Source organism: Eleutherodactylus coqui, chromosome 11 (genome assembly GCF_035609145.1).
Source record: "Eleutherodactylus coqui strain aEleCoq1 chromosome 11, aEleCoq1.hap1, whole genome shotgun sequence".
Lineage (NCBI taxonomy): Eukaryota > Metazoa > Chordata > Amphibia > Anura > Eleutherodactylidae > Eleutherodactylus > Eleutherodactylus coqui.
In genome coordinates, this window is record NC_089847.1 from 136,843,178 (window position 1) to 136,855,684 (window position 12,507).

The 12,507-nt window shown below is 37.2% G+C and overlaps 1 protein-coding gene across 2 annotated transcripts in view; it reads left to right on the forward strand.

The window, feature by feature from the left end:
* Nucleotides 1-9,115: 9,115 nt before the first annotated feature.
* The window catches only part of GAS2 (growth arrest specific 2), a 93,567-nt gene continuing 90,175 nt past the window's right edge, over nt 9,116-12,507 (forward strand). The window contains exon 1 of one of the 2 annotated variants that reach the window (XM_066583609.1): nt 9,116-9,169. In XM_066583609.1, the coding sequence (XP_066439706.1) occupies nt 9,149-9,169 (21 nt within the window). In that variant the 5' untranslated portion in view covers nt 9,116-9,148. The remainder of the gene's footprint in view (nt 9,170-12,507) is intronic. The other variant, XM_066583612.1, reaches the window with a different exon arrangement.

A 12,507-nucleotide genomic window follows, 5' to 3' on the forward strand; every position in this document is an offset into this window, starting at 1 on the left:
ACTGCTCCCTGTGTACAAGAATATAACTACGATAATACTGCCCCCTATGTACAAGAATATAACTACTATAATACAGCTCCTATGTACAAGAATATAACTACTATAATAATGCCTCCTATGTACAAGAATATAACTACTATAATACTGCCCTTATATACAAGAATATAACTACTATAATACTGCCCCCTATGTACAAGAATATAACTACTATAATACCGCCCCCTATGTACAAGAATATAACTACTATAATACTGCCCCTATGTACAAGAATATAACTACTATAATAATGCCCCTATGTACAAGTGTATAACTACTATAATACTGCCCCTATGTACAAGAATATAACTACTATAATACTGCCCCCTAAGTACAAGAATATAACTACTATAATACAGCTCCTATGTACAAGAATATAACTACTATAATAATGCCTCCTATGTCCAAGAATATAACTACTATAATACTGCCCTTATATACAAGAATATAACTACTATAATACTGCCCCCTATGTACAAGAATATAACTACTATAATACCGCCCCCTATGTACAAGAATATAACTACTATAATACTGCCCCTATGTACAAGAATATAACTACTATAATACTGCCCCTATGTACAAGAATATAACTACTATAATACTGCCCCTATGTACAAGAATATAACTACTATAATACTGCCCCTATGTACAAGAATATAACTACTATAATACTGCCCCCTAAGTACAAGAATATAACTACTATAATACAGCTCCTATGTACAAGAATATAACTACTATAATAATGCCTCCTATGTCCAAGAATATAACTACTATAATACTGCCCTTATATACAAGAATATAACTACTATAATACTGCCCCCTATGTACAAGAATATAACTACTATAATACCGCCCCCTATGTACAAGAATATAACTACTATAATACTGCCTCCTATGTATAAGAATATAACTACTACAATACTGCCCCCTATGTACAAGAATATAACTACTATAATACTGCCCTCTATGTACAAGAATATAACTACTATAATACTGCCCCCTATGTACAAGAATATAACTACTATAATACTGCTCCCTGTGTACAAGAATATAACTACTATAATACTGCACCCTATGTACAATAATATAACTACTATAATACTGCCCCCTATGTACAAGAATATAACTACTATAATATTGCCCCCTATGTACAAGAATATAACTAATATAATAATGCCTCCTATGTACAAGAATATAACTACTATAATACTGCCCTTATATACAAGAATATAACTACTATAATACTGCCCCCTATGTACAAGAATATAACTACTATAATACTGCCCCCTATGTACAAGAATATAACTACTATAATACTGCCTCCTATGTATAAGAATATAACTACTATAATACTGCCCCCTATGTACAAGAATATAACTACTATAATACTGCTCCCTGTGTACAAGAATATAACTACTATAATACTGCCCCCTATGTACAAGAATATAACTACTATAATACTGCCCCCTATGTACAAGAATATAACTACTATAATACTGCCTCCTATGTACAAGAATATAACTACTATAATACTGCCTCCTATGTACAAGAATATAACTACTATAATACTGCTTCTATGTACAAGAATATAAATACTATAATACTGCCCCATATGTAATGGAATATAACTACTATAATGCTGCTCCCTATGTACAAGAATATAACTACTATAATACTGCCTCTTATGTACAAGAATATAACTACTATAATACTGCCCCCTATGTACAAGTATATAACTACTATAATACTGCATCCTATGTACAAGAATATAACTATAATAATACTGCCCCCCCATGTACAAGAATATAACTACTATAATACTGCTCCCTATGTACAAGAATATAACTACTATAATACTGCCCCCTATGTACAAGAATATAACTACTATAATACTGTCCCCTATGTAAAAGAATATAACTACTATAATACTGCTCCTATGTACAAGTATATAACTACTATAATACTGCTCCTACCCTGTTTCCCTGAAAATAAGACATTCCCTGAAAATAAGACATAGCATGATTTTCCTGAATTTTTGAGGATGCAAAATGATTTTTCAGGCTTTTTGAGGATGCTTGTAATATAAGCCCAACTCCAAAATTAAGCCCTGCTAACAGTTAATTAAAAAAGTCAATTTAAATAGTGTCCAGGCAGCTATACATGTAAAAAAGTTAAACCTTTTTGAACAAAAATTAATATAAGATTCTGTCTTATTTTCGGGGAAACACAGTATGTACAAGAATATAACTACTATAATACTGCCTCCTATGTACAAGTATATAACTATTATAATACTGCCCCTATGTACAAGAATATAACTACTATAATACTGCCCCCTATGTACAAGAATATAAGTACTATAATACTGCCCCTATGTACAAGAATATAACTACTATAATATTGCCCCCTATGTACAAGAATATAACTACTATAATACTGCCCCCTATGTACAAGAATATAACTACTATAATACTGCTCCAATGTACAAGAATATAACTAATATAATACTGCTCCCTATGTACAAGAATATAACTACTATAATACTGCCTCCTATGTACAAGAATATAACTACTATAATACTGCCCCCTATGTACAAGAATATAACTACTATAATACTGCCCCCTATGTACAAGAATATAACTACTATAATACTGCCCCCTATGTACAAGAATATAACTACTTTAATACTGCCTCCTATGTACAAGAATATAACTACTACAATACTGCCCCCTATGTACAAGAATATAACTACTATAATACTGCCCCCTATGTACAAGAATATAACTACTAAAATACTGCCCGCCATGTGCAAGAATTAAACTACTATAATACTACTCCCTATGTAGAAGAATATAACTACTATAATACTGCCGCCTATGTACAAGAATATAACTACTATAATACTGCCCCCTATGTACAAGAATATAACTACTATAATACTGCCTCCTATGTACAAGAATATAACTACTATAATACTGCCCCCTATGTACAAGAATATAACTACTATAATACTGTCCCCTATGTACAAGAATATAACTACTATAATACCGCCCCCTTTGTAAAAGAATATAACTACTAAAATACTGCCCCCTATGTACAAGAATTAAACTACTATAATACTGCCGCCTATGTAGAAGAATATAACTACTATAATACCGCCCCCTTTGTAAAAGAGTATAACTACTAAAATACTGCCCCCTATGTACAAGAATATAACTACTATAATACTGCCCCCTATGTACAAGAATATAACTACTATAATACTGCCCCCTATGTACAAGAATATAACTACTATAATACTGCCCCCTATGTACAAGAATATAACTACTATAATACTGCCTCCTATGTACAAGAATATAACTGCTATAATACTGCCCCCTATGTCCAAGAATATAACTACTATAATACTGCCCCCTATGTCCAAGAATATAACTACTATAATACTGCCCCCTATGTACAAGAATATAACTACTATAATACTGCCCCCTATGTACAAGAATATAACTACTTTAATACTGCCTCCTATGTACAAGAATATAACTACTACAATACTGCCCCTATGTACAAGAATATAACTACTATAATACTGCTCCCTATGTACAAGAATATAACTACTAAAATACTGCCCCCCATGTGCAAGAATTAAACTACTATAATACTGCTCCCTATGTACAAGAATATAACTACTATAATACTGCCGCCTATGTACAAGAATATAACTACTATAATACTGCCCCCTATGTACAAGAATATAACTACTATAATACTGCCTCCTATGTACAAGAATATAACTACTATAATACTGCCCCCTATGTACAAGAATATAACTACTATAATACTGCCCCCTATGTACAAGAATATAACTACTATAATACTGCCCCCTATGTACAAGAATATAACTACTATAATACTGCCTCCTATGTACAAGAATATAACTGCTATAATACTGCCCCCTATGTCCAAGAATATAACTACTATAATACTGCCCCCTATGTCCAAGAATATAACTACTATAATACTGCCTCCTATGTACAAGAATATAACTACTATAATACTGCCCCCTATGTACAAGAATATAACTACTTTAATACTGCCTCCTATGTACAAGAATATAACTACTACAATACTGCCCCTATGTACAAGAATATAACTACTATAATACTGCTCCCTATGTAGAAGAATATAACTACTATAATACTGCCCCCTATGTACGAGAATATAACTACTATAATACTGCCCCCTATGTCCAAGAATATAACTACTATAATACTGCCCCTATGTACAAGAATATAACTGCTATAATACTGCCCCTATGTACAAGAATATAACTACTATAATACTGCCCCCTATGTCCAAGAATATAACTACTATAATACTGCCCCCTATGTACAAGAATATAACTACTATAATACTGCCCTCTATGTACAAGAATATAACTACTATAATACTGCCCCTATGTACAAGAATATAACTGCTGTAATACTGCCCCTATGTACAAGATTATAACTACTATAATACTGCCCCTATGTACAAGAATAGAACTACTACAATACTGCCCCTATGTACAAGAATATAACTGCTATAATACTGCCCCTATGTAAAAGAATATAACTACTATAATACTGCCTCCTATGTACAAGAATATAACTACTATAATACTGCCCCCTATGTACAAGAATATAACTACTTTAATACTGCCTCCTATGTACAAGAATATAACTGCTGTAATACTGCCCCTATGTACAAGATTATAACTACTATAATACTGCCCCTATGTACAAGAATATAACTACTACAATACTGCCCCTATGTACAAGAATATAACTGCTATAATACTGCCCCTATGTAAAAGAATATAACTACTATAATACTGCCCTCTATGTCCAAGAATATAACTACTATAATACTGCCCCCTATGTCCAAGAATATAACTACTATAATACTGCCCCCTATGTACAAGAATATAACTACTATAATACTGCCCCCTATGTACAAGAATATAACTACTTTAATACTGCTTCCTATGTACAAGAATATAACTACTACAATACTGCCCCTATGTACAAGAATATAACTACTATAATACTGCTCCCTATGTACAAGAATATAACTACTAAAATACTGCCCCCCATGTGCAAGAATTAAACTACTATAATACTGCTCCCTATGTAGAAGAATATAACTACTATAATACTGCCGCCTATGTACAAGAATATAACTACTATAATACTGCCCCCTATGTACAAGAATATAACTACTATAATACTGCCTCCTATGTACAAGAATATAACTACTATAATACTGCCCCCTATGTACAAGAATATAACTACTATAATACTGCCCCCTATGTACAAGAATATAACTACTATAATACTGCCCCCTATGTACAAGAATATAACTACTATAATACTGCCTCCTATGTACAAGAATATAACTGCTATAATACTGCCCCCTATGTCCAAGAATATAACTACTATAATACTGCCCCCTATGTCCAAGAATATAACTACTATAATACTGCCTCCTATGTACAAGAATATAACTACTATAATACTGCCCCCTATGTACAAGAATATAACTACTTTAATACTGCCTCCTATGTACAAGAATATAACTACTACAATACTGCCCCTATGTACAAGAATATAACTACTATAATACTGCTCCCTATGTACAAGAATATAACTACTATAATACTGCCCCCTATGTACGAGAATATAACTACTATAATACTGCCCCCTATGTCCAAGAATATAACTACTATAATACTGCCCCTATGTACAAGAATATAACTGCTATAATACTGCCCCTATGTACAAGAATATAACTACTATAATACTGCCCCCTATGTCCAAGAATATAACTACTATAATACTGCCCCCTATGTACAAGAATATAACTACTATAATACTGCCCTCTATGTACAAGAATATAACTACTATAATACTGCCCCTATGTACAAGAATATAACTGCTGTAATACTGCCCCTATGTACAAGATTATAACTACTATAATACTGCCCCTATGTACAAGATTATAACTACTATAATACTGCCCCTATGTACAAGAATATAACTGCTATAATACTGCCCCTATGTAAAAGAATATAACTACTATAATACTGCCTCCTATGTACAAGAATATAACTACTATAATACTGCCCCCTATGTACAAGAATATAACTACTTTAATACTGCCTCCTATGTACAAGAATATAACTGCTGTAATACTGCCCCTATGTACAAGATTATAACTACTATAATACTGCCCCTATGTACAAGAATATAACTACTACAATACTGCCCCTATGTACAAGAATATAACTGCTATAATACTGCCCCTATGTAAAAGAATATAACTACTATAATACTGCCCTCTATGTACAAGAATATAACTACTATAATACTGCTCCCTATGTACGAGAATATAACTACTATAATACCGCCCGTATGTACAAGAATATAACTACTATAATACTGCCCCTATGTACAAGAATATAACTACTATAATACTGCCCCCTATGTCCAAGAATATAACTACTATAATACTGCCCCCTATGTACAAGAATATAACTACTATAATACTGCCCTCTATGTACAAGAATATAACTACTATAATACTGCCCCTATGTACAAGAATATAACTGCTGTAATACTGCCCCTATGTACAAGATTATAACTACTATAATACTGCCCCTATGTACAAGAATATAACTACTACAATACTGCCCCTATGTACAAGAATATAACTGCTATAATACTGCCCCTATGTAAAAGAATATAACTACTATAATACTGCCTCCTATGTACAAGAATATAACTACTATAATACTGCCCCCTATGTACAAGAATATAACTACTTTAATACTGCCTCCTATGTACACGAATATAACTACTACAATACTGCCCCTATGTACAAGAATATAACTGCTATAATACTGCCCCTATGTAAAAGAATATAACTACTATAATACTGCCCCGTATGTACAAGAATATAACTACTATAATACTGCCCCCTATGTACAAGAATATAAGTACTATAATACTGCCCCCTATGTACAAGAATATAACTACTATAATACTGCCCCCTATGTACAAGAATATAACTACTATAATACTGCCCTCTATGTACAAGAATATAACTACTATAATACTGCCCCTATGTACAAGAATATAACTACTATAATACTGCCCCCTATGTACAAGAATATAACTACTATAATACTGCCCCCTATGTACAAGAATATAACTACTATAATACTGCCTCCTATGTACAAGAATATAACTACTATAATACTGCCCCCTATGTACAAGAATATAACTACTATAATACTGCCCCCTATGTACAAGAATATAACTACTATAATACTGCCCCCTATGTACAAGAATATAACTACTATAATACTGCCCTCTATGTACAAGAATATAACTACTATAATACTGCCCCTATGTACAAGAATATAACTACTATAATACTGCCCCCTATGTACAAGAATATAACTACTATAATACTGCCCCCTATGTACAAGAATATAACTACTATAATACTGCCCCCTATGTACAAGAATATAACTACTATAATACTGCCCCCTATGTACAAGAATATAACTACTATAACAAGTATGTGTAGAATGTGTTACAGTATTATATACTGATGTTCTTTAGTGGTTATTAGTATGATTAGTCATATAATATATATTGTCTTTCTATGTTATTAGTGGAATGACATTCTGTAGATTATACCTTATAACGTAACATGCGCTCTCAGTAGGTCGCCCGTTGCTCCTTTGCTCTCGGTAACGTCTGTTGTCTAGAAGCCACACTTCTATTTCCTGGCTCCGTCTGAGCGGTTTCTTTAGATGCAGTCAGGAGAATTTATTAAATTACATATTGTCTGGTTCGGCGGCTCTGGTTACCTTTCTATCAAGGAGATAACGCGCTCCACGTGATACAGCAGGCTCTGCGCCAGCTTCCTGTATAACGGTAAATGCCAAATTTCGTCTGAGGAGATGACTGTATATACACAAACAATCAAAGATATGCATCAGGCTTTCAATAATGGGTCTAAAGAAGTAGTGCTGCTCCGGAAGTAGTCATCCCATCATCATCACAGGCAGGATTACAGAGAGGTGACGCACACATATAGATACCACAGGATCCAGCATTCACAATAAGTGATGTCACAGCTCACCTCCTCCCTCTACCTGCCCAGGTGACAAAGTAGGCCAACAACATCCTTATATGGAAGTATAAAATAAAGCTTATTTTATACACTTTCCCCTCTTTTTTAAAATTTAATAAACCCCTCACATGTCTGGAATCGTCGCATCTGGAACGACCCGCACAAGAAATTGAACACAATTTTTATCCTGCAGTCAAAAGCTGTAAAAAAAAAAAAAGCCAAAATGTTGCTTTAATTCATTTCATCTCCCAAAAAAACGCAATAGAAGTGATCAAAAACTCCAGCTCATAACGCAAAACACAAGCCCCCCCCAGCGCTGCACTGATGGAAAACTGAAGAGTCATGGACTTTAAAGTGGGGACGCACAAAAAACATATTTTGACAAAAAAGATTTATTGTGGAAAAACCTAAAAAAAACTGAATTTTGGTATTGTAATCTAACCGCAGAAAAAAATGTATCACCTCATTAATGCTGCATGATTAATGATGTCATAAAAAACAATTACAGAATTGATGGGGTTTTCTCCCCATCAGTTAGTAAAAGTTGTACAATACATTATATGTACCCAGCAATTGTGCCAATAAAAACTAGAGCTCCCCCGATAAAAAACAAGCCCTCATACAGCCATGTTGACAGAAAGTAAAAAGGTTGTGGCTTTTCAAAAAGTGGAGATGAAAATCCCCCCAAAAATCGTTCTGTCCTCAGGTCCAAAATAGGCTGCGACACTACGGGGTTAATGGCCTGTCCAGGTCCCTGCTGTGTGTACAGCATCTTATCAATGGGGACTGATTCCTTCCTTTGTCTGGGCAGGTAGATGCACTCAGGTGTTTTGTGTCAAATGTTTCCAAGCAATACACAACACATACACACAGGCTGTGCGCCTCCCTCCAGGGACTGAGCGCCTGCTGCTTACAGGCTACTGAACCTATGATTACTCCATGGAAGCAGGTACTTACAGCAGGGTAATACCATAGAGGAGCAATGGTGTGTGAGTATAGCTCTATATAACTAGCACTCCTATCAGGCTTATTAAAGGGACACAACCCTCAATTAAATCACATCCCCAGCCTTTCCTCTGAACCTCGTGGGTTAGTCTCTGTGGACACAACACTAATGCCTCATCCAGGTTTTCTGTTCCAGGATGGTGTAGATCAGGTACTATATAGATGCAGAGGGGAGGGTGGGGGCAGACGCCATGCAGTACAGGGAATGTCTCATCAGAAAATGTACTATTGTATAAATCAATTCTTTATATTAAACATATTTGTAAAGACATTTTAGTGACTTATCATTTTTGATGTTGCAATCCTTGATTTCTAAAAAGGACCTAAAGGTGGTGGTCACAGCTCACCTCCTCCCCAGCCTGCACAGATGGCAGAGCATACACAAAACATTCTTCCATAGAAGGCTTTAGGTGGTTGTCACAACTCCCCTCCTTCCTCTCTGCACAATTCACAGAGAATGCCCACAAGACTCTACCATAGAAGTCTATAGGTGATGGTCACAGCTCACCTCCTCCCCTTCACTGTACAGATCATAGAGCATACCCACAACATTATCTCATAGAAGTCTATAGGTGGTCACAGCTCACCTTCTTCCTTCCCTGCAGAAAAAGCATGTCAACAAAATGTTCCCACATAGACGTCTATCATTGATGATCATAACTCAGCCACTCCCTACATAGGTCACAGGACATGCCCACAACACTCTTTCATAGAAGTCTCTAGGTGTTGGTCACAGCCCACCTTCCCTTCCCTATGCAGTCCACAGAACATGTCTACAACATTATCCCATACAAGTCTATAGGTGGTGGTCACAGCTCACCTCCTCCCCTTCCCTGAAGAGCTCACAGAACACATTTACAACACTCTCCCATACAAGTCTATAGGCAATGGTCACAGCTCACTTCCTCCCCATCCCTGAACAGCTCACAGAACACGTCTAGAACACTCTCCCATACAAGTCTATAGGTAATGGTCACAGCTCACCTCCTCCACTTCCCTGCACAGGTCATAAATCTGGTCTACAACATTCTCCCACAGAAGGCTATGGCTGTTGGTCACAACTCACCTCCTCCCCTCCCTGCTCCTGACCTAAGATGTCTCACAGTTGAAGGTTTGTTAGGCTGTTGGAGGTTCTGTTGCAGATTCGGCACAAAACACCAGAAAAAAAAAGCACTCCATGCAGTGCCCTTCCGGGAAATGCCAGGCAGCTGAGCGCCCTGAAACCACCCTGATATCCAGTTTGGACAATCCTCTCTGAACTAAACCCATCAGCAGCACAAATCTTCATCCTGTCCTGCTACTTTGTTACAATGTGTCAGCGCAGGTAACATGTATCAGTCTGGGGTCCAGGCAGTTTTAGCATTGTTTAGAGTGAATTCAATTGTAACAAACTCCCAGTTGTAAGAAGCACCAGTTCTATACAGGTTTTCATTCTTTCTAAGCAAGAATCTGCTATCAGCAAGCAGAGATCTTGAAAACAGAGAATGTAAACACAAACTACATGAGGATGCTTCACAGCTTCTTATTATGCAGTGTTTGGAGGGGCGTTCTCCTGGGAGCCCGCTGTATACGAGGTGGCCGGGAGGGTGGAAACAGCTGAGCACAGCTGGGCTAAAGTACGCGGCTTCTTTAACTCCCATAGAAGTGATTGGCAGTTATGGAAACGGAGTCACCCAGCGAGCTGCAGCAGGAGAGAAGCTCCTTGTGCTACACTGTCTCTGTAACTCCTATTCACTTCTATGGGAGCTGCGGAAACAGAGTAGCCCAGATGATAATGTAATCCCAACCACCCATACTTGGGTAAAGGGGCCTACAACCGGGGTGCCCCAAGCCTTTATGCTGCCTGAGGTGAAGTGTGAAATGCCCCCCCCCCAATTAAAAAAAAAAAAAAAAACATTCATTCTACAGGCATTGAAAGATTGAAAGTGCCAATACACAAGAGACCCGACACATATCTGAACCACTGAGACTTATCTGAAGTGACAGAGTAATAATGTCCCCATTAGTGGCCCCAATAGAAATGGTGACCTTAGTATCGATCTCAAAAGTAAGTGTATCCCTTAATGGCCCCAGCAGTAATAGTGACCCTGTTAGTCACCTGAGTAGTAATAGTGACCCCCATTAGGGGCCCCAGTAATAATACTGACCACCATAGTAGTCTCAGTAGTAATAGTTACCCTGTTAGGGGCCCCAGTAGTAATAGTGACCCCCCCCCCCATAGTGGCTCCAGTAGTAATACTGACCTCCATCGTGGCCCCAGTAGTGTTAGTGATCCACCATAGTGGCTGCAGTAGTAATAGTGACACCCCCATAGTGGCTCCAGTAGTAATAGTGACCTCTATACTAGCCCCAGTAGTAATCGTGACCCCATAGTGGCCCCAGTAGTAATAGTGACTCCCCTAGTGGACCTCTGGCCACAACCAACAATCATTTCACTCATCCAGCCTGCAGCTCTGGTCTGGTGGTGTCCACTGCTGTAATCAGTCTGTGTGTACCTGACCTATCTGCCCTAGCATCTGCATGCAGGACCGCAAATACCAGGAGAGAGGTCAGGGGTCACACTGGACACAGTAGCAGCAGCATTGGCATCGGACCGAATCTGCAGGCTGGGTAAGTGAAATGCTTGCAGGGTTGCTGCTCTGATGGCTCATAGCTGGCAATTATTTTTTACTGGGGATTAATATGGCCGGTAAGAAATAATTACCAGCAGGTGGCAACCCACCACCACTCCTCTGAGGTCCTGCAGTGGTGCCCCTGGCTACAACTCTAGATAGATGCAGGTCCTAGAGGAGCAACCAACATATATAAGACTTTTATGTCATATCCCGTGGAGGGGAAGACCTCCTTAAGCCCCCTTCGTTATGTACAACCTCTTGAGTCACCACAGTATACACACCCTATGCATTCAGATGGCAAAATTACATATTCAGCTCTGCTACATCTGTGTTTTTTGAGAAGGCCATAGACACCCCCGTCAGTAGGTTTACCTGCAGTCCAATCTACAACTAGAAAGCAAATTATTATATAGGAGTTGGCCCAAAAAGCCAACTCAGCTCTGCTACATCTTATTATAATACAGAAGGCTCCGCCATTGATCAGGGGACGCATTAGTCAGGCTGCGTATTAGTTTTCAGTTGTATGGCACTGTTAAAAAAATCCTTTACTGGAAATGAACTTGTGTAATTCAATATGTGAGGGAGCACCTACATATCCTGTGGCATTACAGCTCCACTTTTAGCCTCCGCTCGGGCCTCTCGCCTGCTAAAGTATCCAGAACTTTTC